The following is a 27,664-nucleotide window of genomic DNA, read 5'->3' on the forward strand; positions in this document are numbered from 1 at the left end:
TTGAAAATATGCTTTACAGAGAAAGAAATCCAAGCTTTTGTGAGTGTATCAATAAATGCTAGAACAGCTAGCCCCAAATTAGCATGGTCACGAAAGTCAGAAAAGCAATCAAATTAATCGCTTACCTTTGATAATCTTCGGATGTTTGCACTCACGAGACTCCCAGTTACACAATAAATGTTATTTTTGTTCGATAAATATTACTTTTATAACAACAAAACGCCATTTGGGTTGCGCGTTATGTTGAGAAAACTACAGCCTCGTTCCGGTCCTGAAAGGAAGAAGAAAATTCCCAAACGTATCAGATTAAAAAATATTACAAAAAATATTTAGAATCATGCAATCACAAGTAAAATATACCAAAACACAGCTTAGCTTGTTGTTAATCCACCTATCGTGTCAGATTATGAAAATATGCTTTACAGAGAAAGAAATCCAAGCTTTTGTGAGTGTAGCAATCAATGCTAGAACAGTTAGCCTTATATTAGCTTGGTTAGCTTGGTCAAGAAAGTCAGAAAAGCAATAAAATGAATCGCTTACCTTTGATAATCTTCGGATGTTTGCACTCACGAGACTCCCAGTTACACAACAAATGTTCTTTTTGTTCGATAAATATTACTTTTATAACAAAAAACGCCATTTGGGTTGCGCGTTATGTTCAGAAAACCAAATCCTTGTTCCGTTCGACAAATTCCAAAAAGTATCCGTAATGGTCGTAGAAACATGTCAAATGTTTTTTATAATCAATCCTCAGGTTGTTTTTAACAAACATAATCGATAATATTTCAACCGGACCATAACCTATTCATTTTTTATTTATTTATTTATTTCACCTTTATTTAACCAGGTAGGCAAGTTGAGAACACGTTCTCATTTACAATTGCGACCTGGCCAAGATAAAGCAAAGCAGTTCGACACATACAAAAACACATAGTTACACATGGAGTAAAACAAACATACAGTCAATAATACAGTGAAAAATAAGTCTATATACAATGTGAGCAAGTGAGGTGAGATAAGGGAGGTGAAGGCAAACAAAATATATATATAAATAAATAAAAATATAAAAAAGGCCATGGTGGCGAAGTAAATACAATATAGCAAGTAAAAAACACTGGAATGGTTGGTTTGCAGTGGAAGAATGTGCAACGTAGAGATAGAAATAATGGGGTGCAAAGGAGCAAAATAAATAAATAAATACAGTAGGTAAAGAGGTAGTTAAGAGAGAAAAGGAAAATGGAGAGCTCCTCTCGCGCGAGCAGGAACTATTCGGAGGACACCTGACTACTTTTGAAAAATCACGCTCATTTTTCAAAATAAAAGCCTGAAACTATGTCTAAAGCCTGGTCACAGCCTGAAAAAAATATCACTTCCGGGTTAGATTTTCTCAGGTTTTCGTCTGCAGAATAGTTTTTGTTATACTCACAGACAATATTTTGACAGTTTTGGAAACTTTGGAGTGTTTTCTATCCTAATCTGTAAATTATATGCATATTCTACGATCTGGGCCAGAGAAAATGTCCGTTTACCTTGGGAACGTTATTTTAAGAAAATAAAAACAATTCTGACCCCTAGCGCTAAGAGGTTAAATCTGAATTTTTAAGGTTAGGGTTAAGTTTAGGCATTACCTCAAAAAAGTAAAAGCTTAAAACAAAAATTGAATTTTCTTTTTATATCGCTGGATTTGAAGATGAAACCTTTAGCGCTAGCCCTGATCTCCACGCGGCGCTGGCTGTCCAGCTTGTGGCTGGCGCACGGCGTGGTATGTGCACCAGAAGCAGATGCTTACGCCCATCTTCCATCCCGGTCCACAATGCCATAGCAAAACTGAAACCTACTTGACATTGAATACTGACTTGTATGATGCGTGACCTGGCTGCTTCATCCAGGATACTATCATTTTAGCTTGCTTTAAATAACCACAATGCACTGGGGTTTTGGGGAAGGGTTCAATTCTAGACCAGTTTAAAAAAAAATCTAGAGTTGTTTCAGTGAGTGCACACAGCAACAACTGTTGCTTTCATACAGAATAAAAAAAGGCAAAAGCAATTTGCTCATGTATTGAGATCCATCTGTGTAATACTACTGCAGGAGAGTTTTGTAATCTCATTGCATTGGCCAGAGACACTACGGAATACTGCCACCTGGTGCTTAGGATGACCACAGCAAACACATAGATTTTCTTTTTTTCAATGTTCCTGTCTGTGTAAGTGGGCGTTCTCTCTCTTACGTGAGCATGCTTTCCCACATGAGCTCACGGTTCCTCCATAATCTCTGGCATGCTCACACGAGAGAGGGAACGCCCACTTACACAGCCCAACAGCTGGCTCTGTCCTACTTATTGTCCTCTCCCTGCTCGCCACACCCGCCCCGCCCATAAAAAATTTGCCAGTGAGATGTCTCGCTTTCTTTACCGTCGCTGCACATATAGCAGCATACACTGGAGAAAGATGGACGAGAGAGATACCCACCACTACCCACCTGTCGTAGATATGAAAAGATAGGAGGGGTGTACGCAATACGGTGGAAACCCAACCAAGCCCTCTGAGTTAGAGTAGAGTGCAGAAGAGGAGACCCAAGGGTAGTCCTGCTGTGTCTAGGTAATACTGTGTAATATTGAGGCTTCTAAAGCACTGGCAAGTCACACAGCTATCTTACTGCCTCTTCTTCCAACATTATCCCATAAACACTTTAGTACGTAATATAATCATCTGCTCTGAAGGATCATTATCCATGAGTGATGATGGAGAGGAGAGAGAGTGAGTGGAAGGCGGAGAGAGAGAGGGAGGGATCAGAACCTGATTAGGGAGCAGTGAGTAGCCACTCAGATCTGAAGGAAAGGGGGGGGAGGGGCTGAGTGTTGATGTGCTGACTGTGCTCTTCCCAAAGAAGAGACACACACACACACACACACACACACACACACACACACACACACACACACACACACACACACACACACACACACACACTCACACACACACACACACACACACACACACACACACACACACACACACACACACACACACACACACACACACACACACACACACACACACACACACTACACTCCACAGGCGGCCGTTGGCACCTTAATTGGGTATGACGTGCTTAAGTAATGGCTAGCACTAATGGCTGGAATGGAATAAATGGAATGTTATCAAACACATCAACCATTCCATTTACTCCATTCCAGCCATTATTATGAGCCGTTCTCCCCTCACCAGCCTCCTATGCTACACACACACCAACTTGTCGAGCGCCATGGAAACAGTTATTGGTGGAGCATCTCCTGGGAGGAGTCAAAGGAACACCCAGCTCACTAGTAGAGAGAGAGAGAGAGAGAGAGAGAGAGAAGAGAGCTGTGGGTTGGCAGCGCACTACATTGCTGCTTGCCATAAGTTGAGGGACAGTGTCTGACAAACATGTACTCTACTGTATGCTTATTGTTATTGTTGAATGTATGGTTATTTTGACACTTGGTTATTGTTGTTACTGTTGTCCCGTTGACAATTTTGATTCTCATTTTAATTTTTTTATTGTAAATATCCAAAATAAGCTTTGGCAATATGTACATTGTTACATCATGCCAATAAAGCAAATTGAATTGAATTGAGAGAGCAAGAGAGAGAGCGAGAGCGAGAGCGAGAGCGAGAGCGAGAGAGAGAAAGAGAGAGAGAGAGAGAGAGAGAGAGAGAGAGAGAGAGAGAGAGAGAGAGAGAGAGAGAGAGAGAGAGTTGCAACTAAATGAAATGGCAACCTCACTGCGAGTCATTTCTCCAAAAGCCCTGACTGTTATCACCTCTCCAGTCTAGAAAGGGAATTTATAGTAAGTAAGGACTCTGAATCAGTCTACCTCCTCACCCCACAGATTATCCACAGGTCAGGAAGGAAGACCAGAACAAACACACAGGTCCATCTGCCACTGTATTCAGGTGTGTGTGTGTGTGTGTGTGTGTGTGTGTGTGTGTGTGTGTGTGTGTGTGTGTGTGTGTGTGTGTGTGTGTGTGTGTGTGTGTGTGTGTGTGTGTGTGTGTGTGAGTGTGTGTGTGTGTGTGTGTGTGTGTGTGTGTGTGTGTGTGTGTGTGTGTGTGTGTGTGTGTGTGTGTGTGTGTGTGTGTGGGACATCATTGCACCACCTGGTGGGCATAGTCAGAACTACAGAGACAGAAACAATAGCTGTTTGTCTGGGGAGAGGAGTTTATAAGACTGGTGGGTGGGTCACATAACTTTATCTTTGAAAAAATACAAGAAAAAATTGTCAAATGTAACATTTTATTAATCTTTTACCTTTTGGTTATTGCTTATCTGCTTTTATTTACATTCAGAAAGTTGAAACATTGTTTAGATACTGTATCTTTGAGAAGATTTGTAACTGAAAGTAAGTCTATGAAAAAGTAGATAATCTGTGTTTCTCTGTTACATGTTGACGTACACCTTCTCCAAACCCAGGATTTTGGGCACTAGAGTCCTCTATTTATCTCTATGGGTCAGATGGCTCAGCAGATGTCAGAGGTCAGGGGTTAAAGGTCAGTCAGACCGTCATGGTTGGGGTGTTACATCTCAGCCCTGGGCTACAGTTTTCCCATATACACTAATCTGAGCCAGGTCTCCCTGGTCTTCGCTTCCTCTGAGCCACATGTCTTTGGGGTGCTCTGGTGTATCTTTGGTCTTCACTTCCATGGATTAGTACCTGCAATGAACACTCTCACTGTAAGCCACAGGAACATACTGGAACGCCAAATGACATTACTGTTCATGTTCATTCCTGCTTTTAGTGTGTATATGTGCATTATATGCTTGAGATGTGAGTGTGTGTGTGTTTCCCCACCTGTAGTAGTTTGGTTTGAAGGGTCCAGTCTTGGTGAGGCCCAGGTATTTGGCCTGCTCATCAGTCAGCTCTGTGAGGTGGGCGTCAAACGTTGGCAGGTGGAGTCTGGCCACGAACTCGTCTGAAAACATGCAAGCACACACACACACCCAAACACAGTCACACTATACCCTGTCAAAACCGGAGTAACGAAGCAGTAGGTAGGTAAGGTGGTGTCTCACCCATCTTCTTTGGCAGGAGGTAGACATCTTTATTGTATCGTCCCTCTGGGGCATTGTACAGCTCAATCAGAGCCAGCGCCTGAGGGCATTACGTTACGTTATAGAAGTAGTATACCTAGAACATAATTAAATTACAAAGAGACTGTGGCTACAGAGGCCAGTTCCTTTTCATAGTGCATAATTGTAGCCCTCCACAGTAGAGCTTGTGTGTTTGCTGCGACCATGACGTCCCTGCTGTGTGAGAGACAGACAGACCTGTGTGGTGGCGGTGATGGAGAGAATGAACGTGGGTACCGTGGAGCAGCTCAGATTCAACAGATGACCCTGAGAGAATATACACACACTGTGAAACACACACACACACACACACACACACCAGTGATCAGTGGTCACACACTTAACACACACAGGCGCTGACCTCAGCCAGTAAGATAATTCTCTTGCCATCTGGCCAGATGACATGGTCCACCTGTGACCTCACGCTCTCCCAGGTCAACTCTGGGCTCCGCAGACTCGCCTGACAGAGGAAAAACACAGTGTGTCAACCGCATATATCATACACACACACACACACACACACACACACACACACACACACACACACACACACACACACACACACACACACACACACACACACACACACACACACACACACACACACACACACACACACACACACACACACATGTCTCACCACGTCTATCTCAGTGTTGGAGTGACCCATGTTACAGACGATGCAGCCGTTCTTCATTCTGTCCAGATAATCTCTTCCCACCACGTTCTTGTTGCCTGAGGACAAAACTGAGGCTGTTGTATCCTGTTATAAGCTGTCATAACCTGTCATAGCCCATCATTACCTACTGTAGGCTGACAGGTTCAGGAGGAGGGGGTGCGTTGGGACATGATGCTAGGGTTAGGGTTGTGGTTGTGGTTGAGGCTAGGGTTGAACCGAAATGTAGACATGAAGTTAGGGTTATGGTTGTGGTGAAGGCTAGGGTTAGGGTTGAACAGGAATAGTTCACCTAAATTACAAAATTACACATTTATTTCATTACTCTGTAAGCAGTCTATGGACAAGGTATGATAGCAATTGGTTTAGTTTCCCTGGCACCGTTTCCACATGCTAACATTTTAGCATTGGTGGCACAAATCCCTTGCAAGTCATGGGACCGATGTTAGCATTTTTCACACATCATTTCCAAAACATCTGAAAGTATCTCAAATTGATTGTGAAGCTCAACAAAGTCAGTTATAGATGATTTGAACATGATGTGCGAAAAATGCTACGGAGGATACACTGGCAATTTTTTAAGGCAATATTGCCAAGCAATGTTGCTGGGAACAGAGTGGGGTATGAGACATTGGAGCTATGAAGAGCAATGAACAACAATGGGCATTAATACTATTCCCCAGGTCGTTGATGTAAATGAGAATGTGTTCTCAGTCAACTTACCTGGTAAAATAAGGGTTAAATAAATAAAATTAAATAATAATATATTTCATGTAAAGCATAGATAAATTAGAAACGTAATTTGCCTATTCATTTACTCATCTCCTATAGCTTGTTTTTGACTGTTGACTGCCACGGCTGTATAACAATTCATCAGCTAACAAACAAGCAACAAAGAGGTGTTGCCTCTGCCCTGTTCATCCACTCAACCTGCTTCCAGGTTGCTAACAATCTAACCAATTTGGGCCATTGAATATACATGGGCTTTGATTAGCATGCTAATCAATTAGTACGCCCCAGCATGGATACTGTCGTCAGTTAAACTTGACAAACTGAACACAGTATGTATGTAGTAACGTGGCATGATCAAATATTGTGGTGAGGAAACATTTGATGGGTGAATGACCAACATTTCACTGCAAAACGTTCATTTTCGGACACTTCGGCTCAAAAACGGCCACCATGTTTCCAAAATGTTTTAGAACGCAGACTGATCACATGACCAATATATGCACTCTGATTGGAGGATTTCTAAAAATCGTCCACTGGTGGGGCTGCTGATCAAAATTCTCCAGATTATAAAAATATGCACATTTTTATGGAAAACTGTTGCAGCAACCATTGCTGGCAACATTGCTCCGCAATATTGCTTCAAAGAAATGTATAGTTTATTATCATCTTTAAGGTTAGACTTGTGGTTGAGGCTAGTGTTAGGGTTGAACCGTGATGTGGACATGACGCTAAGGTTAGGGATAGCCGGTCTCATTACAGCACACTGAAAGGGTTGGTAACATGAAAAACACTCTGGAGAGTACACATTTCAGGCAAAAAATGTACTCTACTATACTTCCATGTGTAACTTTTGTGAGCTATAGTTCGTGTGAGAGTTAAGCCCCTCTCTTTACTAGACCATTCACATTACCTCTGTGGGTGATGACATGTCTTACCCGTGCAGGTGATGACCATGTCCACCTGTCTGATGACGTCATTGAGCTTGACCAGTCTGAAGCAGTCCATGCTGGAACAGGGAGAGACATAAACACAAATAGTTCAACACCCTTTTTTCTCTCTCTCTCTCTCTCTCTCTCTCTCTCTCTCTCTCTCTCTCTCTCTCTCTCTCTCTCTCTCTCTCTCTCTCTCTCTCTCTCTCTCTCTCTCTCTCTCTCTCTCTCTCTCTCTCTCTCTCTCTCTCTCTCTCTCTCTCTCTCTCTCTCTCTCTCTCTCTCTCTCTCTCTCTCTCTCTCTCTCTCTCTCTCTCTCTCTCTCTCTCTCTCTCTGTGTGTAGTCATACCAGGCCTGCAGGGCACATATGGGGTCGACCTCTGTGATGTACACTATTGAGCCCATGGCCTTCAGAGCGGCAGAGCAACCTTTACCAACCTGGGAGAGGTGGTAGGAGAGGGTAGAAAGACAAACATTCATACACACAGATGGAGTAAACACATACATAGAGAGAACAATTTAGACCTTGGTGTTTAATAGGTGCTAATAAAATACTGACCTCTCCATAACCACACACCACAACCTGCTTTCCCCCAAACATCACATCTGTCAACCGTTTCAACCTAGGGGGAGATGGGAGGCCAAAGGTCACACACACAAAAAGTCAAAGGACACACAAACAAACACACACACACACTCATGTTATTTCTGCATCTGTGTGTTTTAGTATATGTACCCGTCCAGTATGGACTCCCTGCAGCAGTAGAGGTTGTCAAACTTCTGTTTGGTGACTGAGTCATTGATGTTCATAGCAGGAACACACAGCCTCCCTGCCTTGGACAGCTGGTACAGCCTTGGGAAGAAGGGAAACACTGCTACCTTAGCACAACACATAGGCTGCGTCTAAAATAGCAACCTATTGCCTATTGTTATGGATTAGGTAAGGTAGTTTAGACAGCACACTACAGCTCACTACCACTTCCACACTCCATTCCCCAGGGGGCAGCAGCAACCTTGTCCAGCTGCTGAGACTGGTTGCTAAGGAGACAGGTGCTGCCCATTAAGACGGTCAATCAGTGTCTGACCGATCGAGAGCTCAAGAGTGACAGAGTTGGCCCTTGACCAAGGTAAGGATGCTGTCTCCTTGGGCACATGCACACTTAACACCTAGGCACATATGCTGATTTCTCACATAGATGCACACATTCATTCAGGTTACAGACCATTTAACTAGGCCAAAACCCATAGACAAAGAGAGTGGCTAGTTATTGGGCTTATAACAAATGTTAACACATGTTCGCATTTGTGGTTGTAGTCCAGGTGGTTGTGAACCGTTAGGATTTGGTGGTGTGCATTTGTTAAGAACATTTGTAGCAGGTGTTTTTGTCAAGTTTGTGTCACGCTAGCATGCTAGGAGAGGTTTGCAGCAGTGTTAGTGTGAGTTTCAGTTTCCTGGCTAGCAAAATAGCTGATGGCTTTAGTCAACAGAAATGTTTGGTGTGGCTGCACCCACAAAGGTAACCAATCATTTGCAGTTGGTAGCTGTTAACTACTGTAAGGCTGATGAAGTGTTTTGCTTGTGGGACGGAATATTTTGTGTTGACTGTTTTGCTAGTGCTGTTGGCAGGATAAGATTTCCGAGTTTGGAGTCTAGAGGAGTCTGTGGCACATGCGTTTGTGTTAGTGCTAGGCTAGTGGTTAACTGTTGCTATGGTTTGTAGCTTTGGTAAATAAGGCAGTGTTAGTGTTAGGCTAGTGGCTAACTGTGGCTATGGTTTGTAGCTTTTGTGCATGGCATGCTGGTTTGGTTTTCGCCTAGTAGGAGTGGTTATCTCTGGGGCTTGGAGCGCGTCCTGTATTTGTTAGCGTATGGATTTTGACTTTGGGGGTGTTTGAGCCAGCAGTGTTTTGTGCTGAGGTAGATGATAGTTGGGGTTTGCTCAAGCTAACAAGGGGTCAGTTAGGTCATGTGACAGAAATGCTGGAGGTTGAAATAGCAGATGAGTTGAGCAAGTTAGAGGTTGCAGTGCTGTTATTGGAGAAGTGGAGTGAGTTCTTGCCGTTGGTTCTGGTGGATAGTAGTCAGGAGGAAGAAGACTGGAAATAGTGAGGCTAGAACAGGAAATAGCACTCTTGAAAAAGCAGGTGAATGAAGGGCTGCATAGAGGGGAGAAAGTTTGTGTTTCCTGTCAGTCAGTCTTGTCACTAAACCAGTTTCCACCAGTGATTTGTTTTTTTTGTAACCCCAGTGAAAAGTCTCAGGGGGTGGAATCTCTCAAGGAGTTTTGTGGTATCCCCAGTTTGTGAAGTCACTCCGGTTCATCAGAGTGCTGATGACAAACCAGATAGGGAAGATGATGATTTATGTGGGGACTTGGAGGAAAAATTCTTTGTCAAACTAGACTGGTTCCCAGGAAATAGTTCTCCCTAGTGCAACCTGGACTCAGGGGTAGACGTAACATTTTACTATGATATGTTGTGTTTTGTATGGCATGTATTAATTTGGGGATGTGCATCATCCATTTCATATTACATCTTACAAATTACAATTTGTATGATTTGTTAAGAATTTGAAGTTGTACAATATGTTACGAATTGCAATTTGTACAATAGAATTTGCTAAACGTATAATATGTTACAAATTTCAATTTGTTGTGGCTAATGTTAGCTGGTTGGCTAGGTGGCTAACACTAATGTTAGCTAGGCTAGGGGTTAAGGTTAGGGGTTAGGTTAAAGGGTTAAGGTTATGGTTAGAGGAAGTTTTAGCTAACATGCTATGTAGAGGCAAAGTAGCTAGGAAGTAGTAAGTAATTGTAAAGTTGCCTGTGATGAGATTCGAACACGCAACTTTTCTAAATGCTCACGTTATACGCCCACCCATGCATCATACTTTCATTTTGCCTTTGTTAACCTTCTGTCTTATGTAATCACTAAAATATCATACTAATTTACTATGCTACGTCTAGTCTATGAGACCAGACTGCCTAGAGAGAAAGGTGATTCTTGTATGTCTCTAGCTGAGACCTTCTGGGCAGAGATATGTGATGTAGTGTACCTTCTGCAGGTTGAGGATGAGGTTGATTCATGGGTCAATTTAGGGGAGACATTCTTTGTTGGGTTGAGTGACAATGGGCAACTAGGTTATGTTGGTGGTCTGATAGTGGATTTGGTTCGCCCAAGTGATCTGTTAGGTTCAGAGGTTGTCAGTGATTCTTTTGTTCCTTTAGCTGACATAATCTTTGCCAAAGTACTTGAGGTTGTGGTTCCTCCGCAGGCTGACCATATGGTTGTTAGGGTGTCAGGTGTTGATTTAGCTGACACGTTTATTAATAAGCTGTGGGAGGGAGGAGATTCTTCCCAGTCACAAGGTGATGTTAGTGAGGATCCGCTGGAAGATCCGGTCTGGGTTTTGCTGGGTGACACTGCTGGGTTTTGTGACGAGAATCAGGAGCTTGAAGAAATTAGTTGAGTGGAAAAGCCAGATCCACCCGTGTTGTCACTTCCTGTTGTTGAGGAGAGGTTAGTTCCGGCATCATGTAGGCCAAGTGTGTCTCCTGTTACTTCCTCCACCTTAATTGAGGAGGATCTGGCTAACAGTTCCCCTCCAGTGAGGGCTTAGGGCTGGAGAAAAGAGGCGTTTGGGAACATGATGGTGTTCCTAGTGAGTTGGCTGAAGTTGTGGTTGATGTTTACTTGTCTCTAGTGGTGGTTGCTTCAAGTCTCTTATAGCTGGCTACATATCAGATGGAGCTTGTTGCTTGTGACCATGGGCCGAGTGAATGGAGTTTGGTCTCAGTTTAGAACGAGACGGGTTATTGTCCCTTGGTTTGGTCAAGCCAGAGACTTTAGTCAGAAAGAAATTGTGTGATGGTTTTGTTTTTTGACTGGTTTCCGTTTGAGGGTTTCTGTAGTCAGGTTGTGGAACTGCAGCTCTAGTGTACATATTTTGTCTCTTCAGTTGAGGAAGTTTTATGGAAAATGAATAGAAAACAAAAGTATAAAAGTTCGGAATATTCTGGAAAATATAGTTTTTTTGGGGCTCTGGTCAAAACTAGTGCGCTATATAGGGAATAGGGTGTCAATTGGGGCACAGACATAGTGTAGCAGTCTAATTATGTCACAAGTGTTAGCTTCTTTCATTAAATGTATGTTGCATGAGCTGTCCTTATTTACACAGGTGACTCACGTGACTCACACAAGTTGTAATGACTAAGTCAAACAATAGGCTTATCATACCTGAAAAATCCATTGTTTTAGATAGGCACGTCTTCTAATCTCTCACAACAATCAGAGACATGGGTGCTCCAATCCCACCTGTGTACTCCTGTGACGCTCTCCTCCACGATGCCCTTGATCATCTTGAATATGCTGGGGTATTTCTTATCGATCCAGTGGGTCAGGTCTCCCCCATCATCCAGGATCTGAGAAATACAGAGAATCCATCCATAACTGGATTAATCCGGATCATAGCTGTCTAATGTGAGAGCTAGGCCTATACTGTACCATATTAAGAGGGAGACATGTAGGCCTATACTGTACCATATTGGGCTGCCAGGCCTCCAGGCTAACACAGTGGTCAATACACCACCAGAAGTCATCCTCCGACTCCCCCTTCCACGCAAACACAGGGAAGCCTGAGAGAGAGAGACAGAATACAGGAGAGGGCAAAGGAGAGTTTATTGTATTTCCGTAGATTACTGAGTTTGAGAGATAATGAGGAAAAAAGGAGGGACTTGTAAAAAGTAAAGAGAGAGCTGAGAAGACAGTGGTGAGAAAAAGTGATAGCGGAGAGAGCAAGAGTAATACTGTGTGTCTCTCACCTTCCTCAGCCAGAGCTGCAGCTGCAGCATTCTGGGTGGAGTAGATGTTACAGGCTGCCCAGCGACACTGAGCCCCCAACGCAGACAGAGTCTCCATCAACACCTACAGGAATGCATATGTGCACGCACGCACGCGGACACACGCAAATACACACAGTCCAATTTCAGTTTGCGTGTGTGTACTTGCGTGATTCAGTGTCTATTTGTGTGCGTGTGTGTGTGCATGCATACTCACGGCTGTGTGAGCGGTGATGTGAGTGCAGCCCACTACTTTAGCTCCAGCCAGTGGCTTCTCTCCCTCTGCTCTCTTTCTCAGGGCCATCAGAGCTGGCATCTCTACACAGAGAGATGAGGGAGAAGGAGTGGGAGGGAGGGACAGAGAGGGAGGGAAAGAAAGGGGAGAGAACTTGACACACCTTGAGTCATGTTCCTCCCTCTCTCTTACCTTACTTTTTAACACACACACTCTTAGAAAAAAAAGGTGCTATCTAGAACCTAAAAGGGTTCTTCAGCTGTCCCCAAAGGAGAACCCTTTGAAGAACCCTTTTTGGTTCCAGGTAGATCCCTTTTGATAGAAACCTTTCCACAGAGCATTTTACATGGAACCTAAAAGAGTTCTACCTGGAACAAAAAAAGTTTTCTCCTATGGGGACAGCTGAAGAACCCCTTTTGAAACCATTTTTTTCTAAGAGCACACACACCTCTTCCATTCCCTCTCACCTTGCTCAGCGATCGCTATCTCCCTGCGTCCGAAGCTGGCCTGTCTGATGTTCTTGATGCAGAAGTCTTGATGTCCCTTAGAGCTCCTCTGCTGCCTGTCTCTAGGAGACGTCGCATCCTCTGAACTGTCTGTGTACAACGCAGCTAAGGATGTGTGTGTGTGTGCAAGCATGTGAGGGGTTGACAGAGTAACACCAGGCACAATGAAACAGTATGAGCAAGATAAACCATCTAGGTTTAACTGAAATCTACCATTGGACCAATAGTCAAATGGCAACAGGTTACAACTGTTATCAGCTAAAGTAGAGAAGCAAAATAAACCGTTATGTATACCTTCCAATGGATTGTAAATCTGGAAACAGCTACAATACTATGAATCAGCTTTGTTGTGTTTGTCTGAGGTTTAAGTACGTGCTATGTACAGTTGGGATTACTGCTCCCTCTCTGTCTGAGAACAGCTAACTAGACAAATAAGGAGTAAATTAAAGCGGTAATTCATCTGAAGACTTTCTCTCAATGAAAGTTTGGCTGAGGGAGAAAGACTCAAAATGTATCTCACTGTAACAACCCGCTGGGACAACAGCCAGACATGGGCAGCTATACACTTAAAGACAAAACACAGCGTGCCGACGAAGCAGGTGTGTGTGTGTACCTGAGTTGTAGTTATCTGTGGAGGACTGGGAGAAAGAATGGGAGCGACGACCGGTCTTACTAAGACGTTTGTTAAAATCCTGCTTCTGATCAGCAAACTGGATTTGCTGTGGAGAAAGAGGGAGGGAGAGAATCACTTTTGAGACAAGTGAAACAAACCGGGTCAGACAGACACCAGGGTTACAGTACATCCACCGCTTTGTCCAAGGCATTATGTCAACTTTTTATCTCCACATAAGGAACAAAACACACAAAGGAGAGAGAAGACACAGGAAAGTTGGTGATCCTATCAAGAGGCTCACATCGTTCTCTCACTCTCATCATAGCTAACACTTGCACACCTTCTCCCTCTCCCTAACACACTCTCCATAACATGGTCACCCACTCTCATTCTCTTTCCCTTCTCCATGTTTCTCTCAATTTCCAAAGCTCCCTTTGTTTCTCCATCCCTCTGTCCCTCTCTCTGTCTCACCATCTATTGTGGTGGTTGGAAGGCAGGGCTGGTGGAAGGTGCCCACTTAGCCATGCCTAGTGTCTGCTCCCTCTGTCACAGTCTCAAATTTGATTTGTACACATACACATGTTTAGCAGATGTTATTGCGGGTGTAGCGAAATGCTGGTGTTTCTAGCTCCAACAGTGCAGTAATATCTAACAAGTCACAACAGTATACACATAACCTAAAAGTAAAATAATAGTATTAAGGAACATTTCCTGGGCTAATAATGTAAGAAATAACAGACAAAAAAAACAAAATACTGCAAAGTTTCTTAGGAGCTAGAAGCAAAATCCACTCCTGTGTGCGGTGAGCACTCAGAGAGAGACACACATAGAGGTACAGAAAGGCCCAATGTGTAACTTTAATCAGATATTTCAGTTATAAACCATTTGTATGTACTGTATTGTAGCCTACATGTATTTGTAGTGCATGGCTTCCTTGTCTGAGCAGCTGAACTGAGGCATTGGATGGTTCCCCTGCTCTGCCACACGAGGACAGTGTTTCCACTGGTAGGGTCTGCAGTTCTCATTTGTCCATCAACGAACTCACACATGGCACCACCTTGACATTAACCTTCTCCATGACAAAACAGCCCCAAGCCTGAACAGCCCCTAGCCCCTTCCACTAGATCCTTACAGCTTGTGTTTACAGCTTGTGTTTTGTTAACAAGCTGTCCTATGTGATCCCTTCAGGTGTGAATGCATCAGCAGGGTAGAGCCTTGGAGGGAGGGAATGGGATTCGGAGGGAGAACACTACACACTGTAGAAAGACTGTACAACTTACTGATAACCTGTACCAACCTGACCCCGGCTGTTGAAAGAGACTACACACTCAATCACTGACTTGTTTACATTGAACAGAAAGATATATACTGTAGGTAAATTCAGCCTGCCCTTAAAGATCTAATGCAGCCGTTTTTAATCTCGATATCAAATCATTTCTTGGTAACAATTAAGTATCTTACTGTGATTTGCTTTTAATGAAAGAAACAAAAATAGCTTCTTAGCAAAGAGCAATTTCTCAAGAGCAATTTTGTCTTCACTATTATTCTACATACATTGTAGAATAATAGTGAAGACATCAAAACTATGAAACAACACATATAGAATCATGTAGGAACCAAAAAAGTATTATGCAAAGAAAAACATTTTTTAGCTTCTTCAAAGTAGCCACCCTTCGCCTCGATGACAGCTTTGCACACTCTTGGCATTCTCTCAACCAGCTTCATGAGGAATACTTTTCCAACAGTCTTGAAGGAGTTCCCATATACGCTGAGCACTTGTTGGCTGCTTTTCTTTCACTCTGCGGTGGAACTCATCCCAAACCATCTCAATTGGGTTGAGGTCGGGTGATTGTGGAGTCCAGGTCATCTGATGCAGCACTCCACCACTCTCCTTCTTGGTCAAATAGCCCTGAACACAGCCCGGAGGTGTGTTTTGGGTCATTGTCCTGTTGAAAAACAAAACAAATGGTAGTCCCACTAAGCACAAACCAGATGGGATGGTGTATCGCTGCAGAATGCTATGATAGCCTTGCTGGTTAAGTGTGCCTTGAATTCTAAATAAATCACAGACAGTGTTACCAGCAAAGCACCCCCACACCATCACACCACCTCCTCTATGCTTCATGGTGGGAACCACACATGCAGAGATCATCTGTTCACCTACTCTGCGTCTCACAAAGACACAGCGGTTGGAACCAAAAATCTCAAATTTGTAATGTACATTGCTTGTGTTTCTTTACCCAAGCATGTCTATTTTTCTTATTGGTGTCCATTAGTAGTGGTTTCTTAGCAGCAATTCGACCACGATGGCCTGATTCACGCAGCCTCCTCTGGTCAGATGATATTGAGATGTCTGTTACTTGAACTCTGTGAAGCATTTATTTGGGCTGCAATCTGAGGTGCAGTTAACTCTAATTACCTTATCCTCTGCAGCAGAGGTAACTCTGGATCTTCCTTTCCTGTGGCGGTCCTCATGTGAGAGCCAGTTTCATCATAGCCTCTTGATGGTTTTTGTGACTGCACTTGAAGAAACTTTTAAAGGTCTTGAAATGTTCCGTATTGACTGACCTTCATGTCTTAAAGTAATGATGGACTGTCATTTCTCTATGCTCATTTGAGCTGTTTTTACCATAATATGGACTTGGTCTTTTACCAAGTAGGGCTATCTTCTGTATACCACCCCTACCTTGTCACAACACAACTCATTGGCTCAAACGCATTAAGCAGGAAAGAAAGAAATTCCACATTCACTTTTAACTGTCACGTTGCTCCCGCCACGTCTGCTCCTGCCTGGCGCTTGAGGGCGCCGGGCTGCCCTGCATCACGCACTCCTATCATCCATTACGCGCACCTGCCTTTGCTCGTCATGGGCATCAGCGATATTGGACTCACCTGGACTCACTCATCACCTGTTATTACCTCCCCTATATTTGTCAGTTCCCCAGCTCTGTTTCCCGCTTCTGCATTGATTGTTTTTTGTCTGTGTTTACTCGTATGCTGACGCTGTTCCTGTCTCGTTCCATGTCCGTTCCTTATTAAATGTTTGACTCCCCGTACCTGCTTCGTCTCTCCAGCGTCATCCCACGTGACATTAACAAGGCACACCTGTTAATTGAAATTCATTCCAGGTGACTACCTCATGAAGCTGGTTGAGAGAATGCTAAGAGTGTGCAAGCTGTCATCAAGGCAAAGTGTGGCTACTTTGAAGAATCTCAAATTTGTTAAACACTTTTTTGGTTACTACATGATTTCATATATGTTAGTTACTATTTAATAGTTTATTTTTTAAACTGCATTGTTGGGAAAGGTTTGTAAGCAAGCATTTCACTCTATTCTGCACCAGTTGTATTTGGTGAATGTGATAAATCAAATGTGATTTAATTTTGATAAGGAAATAATACTGACTTTTACAGTAACAGTTTCATCGGCTGTACAATATGATACAAAACATAGGAAACCATAGTTTTGACTGCACTGGGCTTTTAAAGTAGAACTGACAGCATTTTAGCAACATGAACTCTTATTCAAATCTGTTCATATACACCACTAGGAATTTTCTGAGAAGCGAACACTTAAATATGGTCGTTTTCATACTTTCATTGAATGTTTGGGAATGACAGAGTAAGGCATCTGTGAAAATTCTAAAGCAATATGGAGTGCGAAAGCGGCCGTGCGTTTGAACAATTAAGGGTGCTTTCACATATAGTCCTCTTAAAAAGAACCAATCTCAGTCCTCTTTAATAAAGTGAAATAACACATTTTTCTTTGTATTCACATTGCACTTGCCTTTGAATGACGACTCAACTCTTTTGCCAGTTCACTTCACATCACCTATTTTGTGGTCATCTTCCTCTTTGAGTTCACATTGCTATGTTTAGAAAGTAACCAATATCTAATTCCAACATTCACTCAATGCACACAGTTTTTTTTACAAAGTTCAGGACAAGCCATTCCATCAGAACGTGTTATCGAGAAGCTAGATATACCTACTTATATTTTGGAAGCTAATAGATTGCATTTAGCTAGAAGATGAGACATAATAATTGTAATCAGAAGATACTATTAACATGTAAATATTATTGGTAACAGAATAAATAGCAGAAGAATAACTACAGATTAAATAATTCTGTAATTGAAAATTGTACACCCAATGTAGGCTACTGCCCCTTTAAGACCTAGAATAGATGTTGTACCCCATGTTGTGATTCTCACCAAATATATATTGTCTTCTCAAACTATTCAAACCGCACAATCGAATAAACAGCTGATGAAGCTCTCTTAGTCTGTAGATCACATATTGCAAACAAATAATCTAAACAAAAACTCCACACCCATTTGGGAATTTCTGTGCATCAATATCCAAAAACAGCACACATTTGTTTTCTGCGAACCTGCACATCATCCTCCTCTCTCTTTTGTGGCACCAATGTGAGGGGTTATTGCAGAGAAAACAGTGTTGCAGTAGTCTAGTGTGTGGTGCGGGAATGATGACAAGTGAACCCGGGGAGCTTTGTGTTCACATTGCCCTAAAAAAGAGAACCGAATCGCGGAATTCAAGCAAACCGAACTCAAACAACTCTCGAGATGGTCGAGGGGCCTGAGTTCCTTTTGAGTGTTCACACTGCACAAAATATTAAGCGAAAAGCACTGAGTTCACAACAATTGGGACCAAGTGTGAAAACACCCTTATAGACACTGCAGTAAATAAAACCTAATAAAAATGTATCAGTCTTGTCCAGGACTGGACTACACAGACCAGTGCACCATAGCCAATCAGAGCTACAGTAGACCTACATGCAAATAAGCTATTTTCCACACTGACCTGCCATCATTCACTTTGAACTGGACTGTGTGTTTACAGGCAGTAACAACAGCACTAATTTAGATCATTAGAAAGTATTCCCCAAAATACACATGAATGGATTTCTGCAAATATGTGAATACCACGGGAGTCCTCTTACATTTGGAAACATTACAGATCTATTTTTTTTAATTACCATGAACAGGTAGGCTATCTCTCCCTCAGTTGTGTTTAAGATCAACAACTGTTAGCCAGAGCAAGATGAGCTAAAAATCTAACGAGGGAACAGTAATGTTAGATAAACCTTCCCAAACATTTTCAGCTTGTAGTTGCACTGATAAATGAGGGGAAATAGTAGCCTGCTCGCCCTGCTGCAGCCTGCCTGCCAATGTATGCTTGTCCCGACCCACGTTTTGACAACTGAATGGGAACTTGCCTGCCTTGCCCATTTGATCGATGCCAAATATAGTACATTTGATTGACAATTAAGAGATAAACAGCTATCCAAAGTTAGCATAAATTCAGCATAGTTAGCTAGCAAAAGGATTAGCATTTTTTTTGCTAGCTAACCAAATGACACCTGCATCTCTAGCTCTAAACTATATGGGGGGGAAAGGTTTGCCATCACCCACTTGTCCAATGACATGGCATCCTCCCAGCAGCTAGTTAGTTAGGCTCTGTGTTTTTAGCTTGCTAAATAAATGGCTACATAAATAGATAAGCTAGCCTATTCCACATTATGACTGACTTGAGGATAATGCCCTTGCTAGTTTGATTGTATTGACAGTCCCAGCCTTAGTTACATTTGTCAGTTTTTGTCCAAAATATTGTGTCATTGGAACTGAAAACAGTGCATCCAGGATGGCTGGAGGCAGTAAACAATGTACCAGGCCAGTTGTGATTTACGACCCGAGAGCAATATTTATTGGACTACCAAGAATTTTATTGGTGAATTAGCTATATTAGTCAAATATTGATAGTTACCATCTACCATCTATGCCAACAATGCCTTACTCTACATCATGGAATTTCGAGTCAAATAGAACCTATTTTTAAAACCTATTTTTTAAAAGTTGGTTTTGTAGCATAAACTAGGAATTTGACATTCTGTTTCATATCTGCAAAGTAGATATAAAGCTGTCCGTTCCACTTTAAGGGATAATCTGAGCTACTGTGATTAAAGGGATAGTGCAACAGTTTGGCAATTCAGAACTTTTTTATACTTACCCAGAGTCAGATGAACTTATGGATACCACAACATGCTAGCTGTTCCTGTAGACTTCCAGTATTGCGCTAACGCTAGTTAGCGATGGCTCCAGAAACTACCTTCAAATTCCTCCAAACTGCATTCAGAGACATAAAAATGGTATTCATGAGTTCATCTGACTCTGTGTAAATAATAAAAAGGGCTTGATTGTCAAAATGTAGCACTTTCCCTTTAAAGATAGACATGAAGATGAAATGCTGCTCATAATATCTCGTAAATAGCAGCATACCACTGGGAAAAATCCACATTACTAGTAGGAAACTCGTCTATCATCTCTGAGCGTCCGACTTCTCCAACATGCTGAACTCTGACGTCAAATACTAAGGAAATTACCTCTGTAACAGCATTTTCGGAAGTTATATGCAACAACAAAACATTATTTGTAAAAAACAATTTATTAATATGGTTAATGAACACCTATTTCTTTGAGCATCTGTACTTTTAGTTTATGGTTGATGCAGCTCGCTTGCCTGCCATTAGCCAATCGAATTTCTTTACAAGGTCAAAACAGGTGAACACACACAACTCGTTGCTCCCAGTTTATACGTTTCCCAGTTTCCCACATTTTAAAATATGGGTGAGTTGGGTAAGTTGAGAATTTTTTTTACATTCACCATCACTTTGTCAAGGGAAATATAGTATTATTTCGAAGAAAGAGATCTACATATATTTCAGGATGTTGTGTATCCCTGGAAATGATCAGGATTGATGTAAACATTACAGTTTTGAAAACATAGCTTGTCCAAAACAGTGGTCTCTTGGCACAACTTACCCCAGGTATGGGCCGTGGGACAGGGTAAGTTCAGCCGCCTACAAATTTCTGTACAGAATGAAATATTACCACTGTCTTTATTTCCCAAACACAATAAAATACAATCACTTTGTCGTTTTATAATTTTAAGCATCTTTTAACACAGGCTTAACACCTGACAAACATTTTTGTATTTTTTAAACACTTTTAACATGCCCTGTTGTTACCTTCTATCCAAGCAATAATGCCTTGCATTACACCTGAGAAGAAAACACTTAAATTTCCTAAACTTTTCCCATGTCCATTGGTTAAATTTACCCCAAGACAAACATTTTTACTATATTAGCCCACACAGCTACAAGGATGCTCTTTCATGCTAGATTCAGGACTTCAAGCTTATAGAGACGTCAACTGATGTATAGAACAATCTTAAAATGTTGTACATGTTGTACACGGAAGACAAGATCAACATGCTTGTACAAACTTGTCTGTAATAGTATTGCAAACATAAGCAAGACGCAGACAGGCAGTCAAAATAGTAATTTAGTGTTATTTTCTCATCATCATTGCAAACATCGGCTAGTTATTGTTTCAGCAACTCTCGCTACACTATGGCAGCATAACTATGAAGATTGTCATCACACATAGTAGGCAGCCTAAAGCAGTAGTTGACAAATTATGTAATGATTTAATAGCACCATCTGGTTACCTTTCAGGCAGATCCAGCTTCAATAGGATTATCATTGAGAGCCAAAATAGCCAGGGATGGATTAATGTAGGGCTTACAGGGGATCCTGGGCCCAAGCCCCCCAAGCCCCTTTTTTTACTGCAACCGCCAACCACAGGAACCTGCTCTAAATAATCAAAATAAAAAATCCTGAATGCAACTGTTTAATATCAAATTGTTTCGTGTTCTAAATAAAATGGTAAACACTTCATTGTGAGGCTAAATCTAAGGGCTGGACATGCTGATAAATGAAAAGCACATTTTTGCTGGTGTCTCGGGACTGGTAGGGTTTTAAGCATACAAAAAACCCCAATCTAAAACAAAAAATTAAAATGGCTTTCGGTTAGCATGCTACTTGGTTAGCATGCTACTGTCGATATTTACGGCAGTTAAACATGACAAACTGAACAAAGTATGTACAGTTGAAATCGGAAGTTTACCTTAGCCAAATACATTTAAACTCAGTTTTTCACAATTCTTGACATTTAATCCTAGTAAAAATTCCCTGTCTTAGGTCAGTTAGGATCACCACTTTATTTTAAGAACGGAAGTTTTTTATTTTATTTTAAAATCGGAAGTTTACCTTAGCCAAATACATTTAAACTCAGTTTTTCACAATTCTTGACATTTAATCCTAGTAAAAATTCCCTGTCTTAGGTCAGTTAGGATCACCACTTTATTTTAAGAACGTGAAATGTCAGAATAATGGTAGAGAGAATGATTTATTTCAGCTTTTATTTCTTTCATCACATTCCCAGTGGGTCAGAAGTTTACATACACTCAATTAGTACTTGGTAGCATTGCCTTTAAATTTTTTAACTTGGGTCAAACATTTCGGGTAGCCTTCCACAAGCTTCCCACAATAAGTTGTGTGAATTTTGGCCCATTCCTCCTGACAGAGCTGGTGTAACTGAGTCAGGTTTGTAGGCCTCCGTGCTCACACATGCTTTTTCAGTTTTGCCCACACATTTTCTATAGGATTCAGGTCAGGGCTTTGTGATGGCCAGTCCAATACCTTGACTTTGTTGTCCTTAAGCCATTTTGCCACAACTTTGGAAGTATGCATTGTCCCTTTGAAAGACCCATTTGCGACCAAGCTTTAACTTCCTGACTGATATCTTGAGATGTCGCTTCAATATATCCACATAATTTCCTGCCTCATGATGCCATCTATTTTGTGAAGTGCACCAGGCCCTCCTGCAGCAAAGCACCCCCACAACATGATGCTGCCACCCCCGTGCTTCACGGTTGGGATGGTGTTCTTCGGCTTGCAAGCGTCCCCCTTTTCCCTCCAAATATAACGATGGTCATTATGGCCAAACAGTTCTATTTTTGTTTCATCAGACTAGATGACATTTCTCCAAAGAGTACAATCTTTGTCCCCATGTGCAGTTGCAAACTGAAGTCTGGATTTTTTATGACGGTTTTGGAACAGTGGCTTCTTCCTTGCTCAGCGGCCTTTCAGGTTATGTCGACATAGGACTCGTTTTACTGTGGATATAGATACTTTTGTATCTGTTTCCTCCAGCATCTTCACAAGGTCCTTTGCTGTTGTTCTGGGATTGATTTGCACTTTTCGCACCAAAGTACGTTCATCTCTAGGAGACAGAACTCCTTCCTGAGCGATATGACGGCTGCGTGGTCCCATGGTGTTTATACTTGCGTACTATTGTTTGTACAGATGAACGTGGTACCTTCAGGCGTTTGGAAATTGATCCCAAGGATGAACCAGACCTGTGTAGGTCTAAAAAAAAATATTCTGAGGTCTTGGCTGATTTCTTTTGATTTTCCCATGATGTCAAGCAAAGAGGCACTGAGTTTGAAGGTAGGCCTTGAAATACATCCACAGGTACACCTCCAATTGACTCAAATGATGTCAATTAGCCTATCAGAAGCTTCTAAAGCCATGACATCATTTTCTGGAATTTTCCAAGCTGTTTAAAGGCACAGTCAACTTAGTGTATGTAAACTTCTGACCCACTGGAATTGTGATGCAGTGAATTATAAGGGAAATAATCTGTCTGTAAACAATTGTTGGAAATATTCTGTGTCATGCACAAAGTAGATGTCCTAACCGACTTGCCAAAACTATAGTTTGTTAACACGAAATTTGTGGAGTGGTTGAAAAACGAGTTTTAATGACTCCAACCTAAGTGTATGTAAACTTCAACTGTATGTGCAGTATGTATGTATCAACTCCCATGTGAAATGTTGGCCATTCATGTCTCATCTTTCTTCACGACAATATTTATCATGATTCAATAATATATACATACGGTGTTCAGTTTGTCGTTTTTAGTCCTTAATAAGAGTCTATTCATGCACCAATCTAAGTTAAAAAAAAATGTAAATGTCAGTTGCGTCCAGTGGTGATTTTAGCATATAAACAATCTGCTAACAAACTGTTAGGGCCTACATAAAAGCAGTCCCAACACCTTACCACTGCTACACCTGGCTATCAGCGGAGCCTTGTCTGGCAGCGAAACAATTCTTTCAGCCTCATTTACTGCCTTTTAAAAAAACATTGCTGATATGGCTGACTTGCTTAAATAAATGTGGTTTCTATTGACAATTGAGATGTACAGACTAATTTCGATTAAGACATTAATGAGCAAGCTAGGACTGACGTAGTCAATATAACTATTTGTTCAGCACTTTTGAAATGTACAGCGACAGAATTCAGAACATGGATCATTCTTACAGTATTCTCCTTGTACACCAACTTAGAACCATAAGATAAATAAAGGGGGCATATAAGCAGACAATGAAAGATCTTACAATATTCGATGATGACATTTCTCTAAAACAGGCTGGCTATAGGCTACATGTGCACCACCAAGTCAGAACAGTCGGCAATATTATGAGGGGAAAAGTGATCAAATTATTAGGGTGAGGCACATGGGCTACTAACAGCTTACTCACAACATGCACTTATGTTTACTGTCTGTAGCTAAGAAAGTAATACTATCTCCCTGGCATATTACATAATTTATACAGCAGCATACAAGACATTGTTGGACTCACCTTGTTGTACAGTGCTCAATTGAACAGGAAGGTGGTGCGGCGGTCCTTTGTGGGACAATTTTATCAACAAATTTACATCAAAGTTTCTGGATTTATGGTGCTTTCAAGACAACTGGGATCTCTGGAAAAAACAAGGTTGAATCATGATGTCATCAGTGATCTTCAGGTCGAAGCTCTAGAAAGGCCGTGTTCCCGACTTGCAATTCCGAGTTGGATGACCATTCAAAATGTATTTTTTTGGTCGGAGCTCGTTTTTTTCCATGTTCCCAGTTGTTGTGAACTCACTGAAGTCAGATTTCTCAGTTCCAAAATTTCCAGTTGTTTTGAGCTTTGCAGAAGTCATGCTGGATTGACAGCATGGCCAATGTTCAATGTTTATCCTTTTTAGCTTGGAAAAGAGATCCTTAAACCCAGACTTGGGACCCCACACCCACTCCACTGAATAGAAGGCTAGTGATTACTTTGCAATACTTGCAGTTAGCCACTGATTACTTCCAAACCGCTCATTGCTGAATTTGCAATTTCCAACTTGTTGTGTAATGTTTATGTCCAATGGCCGATGAGCACCGATACGTTTCATCTATAATTTCTCTTCATAATTTCTCTTCATATGACAAGGATTAAAAAGGATTTGCCAGTAGATTGTCAACATTGTCATTTTATCTGTGGCCAATGACCTTGAGCCTTCTTTGATGGGCACTTCTAATGTAACTATGGCAGCATCCAAGGGCTTGAACTTTCGAGCTTTACCCTTTGCGGTGACGTAGTGTCCCCAGAAGTGACAGAACACTGAGTCAATGACATACCAACCCCTATGCTCTGTATTTTCCCCTGGCTGCCCTACCTCCACAGCACTGAGCTAGGCTGAAACACCTGCATTTTGGAGCTGCCTTACTCAAGAAAGCAAAAAGAGACCAAGTTTGTATACGGCTTTATTAACTCAATGATCATTATTTGATTTTTTTTTTTTACATTGTTTGGAAACTGATATGTGACACATATTAATGACAAAATAACATACAAGACAGGCAACAACTACAAAAGTATACTGTGTGTATATTATATATACATATATTTTAGGGGGGGCTAAACAGGTGGGGGCCGCACCTGCCCTGAGTGACGGGTTGCCACTGGCTGCGTCTCAATCCACCGCATCCACGTATGTCGGCCTGCCGCATCTGCGGTGTTATTTGGCAGAGCTACAGCAGTGTTTGTCTAACCATGATTCATCCAGAAAATCGGTCTTCTCACAAAAACATCTATAGAATACAACCCCCACAAGTGTCACGGGACTCATCTGAAGTCGGTAATGCTGATGTGCCAACTTCTGTCTGAAGCGTCCGAACCGTTTGAGCTACACACTAATATATAAATGGAGACTCTCACAAACACGATGATATTCTCCGTTCTGCTCTACAACCCCCACAAGTGGCATGGGACTCGTCTGAAGGTAACCCATACAAACTAATGGAGGTATGCAGGTAGTTTTGTGTCATCAAAAATAAAGGGCTAAATGTGTCCAAAAAAATGAATATTTCCTGAGCTTTCTTATATCTCCTAGATATAGAACCGACATTTCCAAACTTTATTCCTCATGATTTTTTTTTTGGGCTGTCTTTTTTTGCCATTTTATGTAACAACGAATGCTTGTTCTTGTTACACATTTTTAAGTTTACAATAGCATCCCAACGCACCACATTGGTCAGTGCCACCCGGGATCCTTGGGACGTCCTTACCCAAAACCCTAACGTTAACCCTAACGTTAACCATTTTAAATGTCAACTTCAATGGGGTAGGGACGTCCCAAGGATTCCAGGTAAACATAGAATCACATGGTTTATCCATCTCTCTGTGACCACCAATAACTTCAAAGTTGATTACAAATACAAAGTTGTCAATGTTTTTCTTTACAACTGAGATGATGAATATGAAGTAGAAAAATGTACATTTACCTTTTAATAACGATTGTTTTTGGAAACATCTGGGAGATTTAACGATGCTCCTATGAAGGTTCTAACGATGAACTTAGCCTTAAGATGCTTTAGGGAAAATGGGCCCAGACCATTTAAAAAATGCTAGCTATTTCCTCATAGAGGATGACGTAATCCTCCTAAGGAGGATTAGCTGGCCAATCAGCGGTCTACTCGCATTAATACTTTTAAAGACCGGTATACGCCCACACCATTCCAACACAACATTTTTTTTTTTAACACTTAGTTTTCCTTCCAAAACATGACAATAATTTCACACATATTGTAATTAATTATAGGTAATATTTCAAAGAAATTTGGAAACACTGGACAGTTAAAAAAAAAAGGTCACTTGTTCAAATGTTGTGTACAGCACTCCCTTAAAAATATAACACACCTGAACTCCCTTAATCATATAATTGAGCCAATGTGATCCTGTCATTTTGGCATAAGCAAGACTTTAAGTGTTCCAAAGAGCACCACTATCCCACAGAAAGGCAGAAGAAGAGAGACCAGGGGAGGATACAGATGGACTGAACTAGAGATAGCAAAGAGAAACTAGAACAGAGATACCTTGATACAGATGGACTGAACTGCCTCCTCTTCCTTGGTTTTGTTCAGGTTGAACATGCTGTACACTTTCTTCATGCTGTCAGGTTCACCTCATTATGTGAACACCTTCCACCACACGCAGAAAGACTGTATTTAACCGTGGACTGACCGTGCTCGACCGTGACCTGACCGTGTTTGATGAGAAGGTTCAGGGATTAAAGGCAGGCTAAGCTAACACAGTGAGAGGAGCCACACCTTCAGCTCTCAGGCCCAGGTTCCAGGTGAGAGGAGAGACAGAAGAAAGAAAAAGATGAGGAGCCAGAGACAGGAGGAGGAGAGTGGGCCAAAGAAGAAGTGAGCCTTTGTGAGCTGAGAGAAGACGAGAGGAGCAGTTTCCAGGATGAACAACTGAGAAAGGAGGGAGCGAAAGAGGGGAGGGATGGAGGGCAGGAGTACATAAAGAACCACTTGAGGCCTCTAATGAATATGAATGACGTTTGGAGTGCGCTCTGATTCCCAAGGGTAAACAGTACAAACGCAGAGGTGTGTGAGTCTGTGAGAATTGTGTGTGTCCAGAGAGGAAGAGTGGAAAGACACATGCATGTACAAACACAAGAACCACGGACAAGTGTGTACACACACACACACAACCACTGTGAGAGCTGTCTTGTCCTGGTAAGTTGACACAGCATTAATTTATAACAAAGGCTGACTTGTCTTTGTTGAGGTCAGGAACATGAGGGGGTGGAGTCCTAGTCATTGACTCATTGTTTTTACACAATAACTACACTTATTAATGGTAGAAGGGGAGCTAAATATATGTACTATGTACTCTCTGTCATGTGTGTGTAAAACATTCATATGGCCGGCCACGGACAATACGATGATTAACAAAATAAGGATATGCAGATGCACGCCTGCTACCTGAGT

At 41.8% G+C, this 27,664-nt stretch overlaps 1 protein-coding gene across 1 annotated transcript; it reads right to left on the reverse strand.

Annotated features, from left to right (window-relative positions):
- Positions 1 to 4,130: 4,130 nt before the first annotated feature.
- Positions 4,131 to 13,745, reverse strand: LOC120053266 (putative adenosylhomocysteinase 3). Its single transcript, XM_039000408.1, has 16 exons — positions 13,643 to 13,745; positions 12,991 to 13,134; positions 12,506 to 12,606; positions 12,271 to 12,373; positions 11,990 to 12,084; positions 11,765 to 11,871; positions 8,187 to 8,303; positions 8,010 to 8,073; positions 7,800 to 7,888; positions 7,456 to 7,526; positions 5,753 to 5,847; positions 5,474 to 5,572; positions 5,311 to 5,379; positions 5,056 to 5,134; positions 4,835 to 4,955; positions 4,131 to 4,161 (listed from the first exon to the last, which is right to left on the reverse strand). The coding sequence occupies exons 3-16, from the start codon at positions 12,602 to 12,604 to the stop codon at positions 4,131 to 4,133; spliced, it is 1,239 nt and encodes a 412-aa protein (XP_038856336.1). The 5' UTR covers positions 12,605 to 12,606; positions 12,991 to 13,134; positions 13,643 to 13,745.
- Between the last annotated feature and the right edge of the window lie 13,919 nt (positions 13,746 to 27,664).

Source organism: Salvelinus namaycush, chromosome 9 (assembly GCF_016432855.1).
Source record: "Salvelinus namaycush isolate Seneca chromosome 9, SaNama_1.0, whole genome shotgun sequence".
NCBI classification, from domain to species: domain Eukaryota; kingdom Metazoa; phylum Chordata; class Actinopteri; order Salmoniformes; family Salmonidae; genus Salvelinus; species Salvelinus namaycush.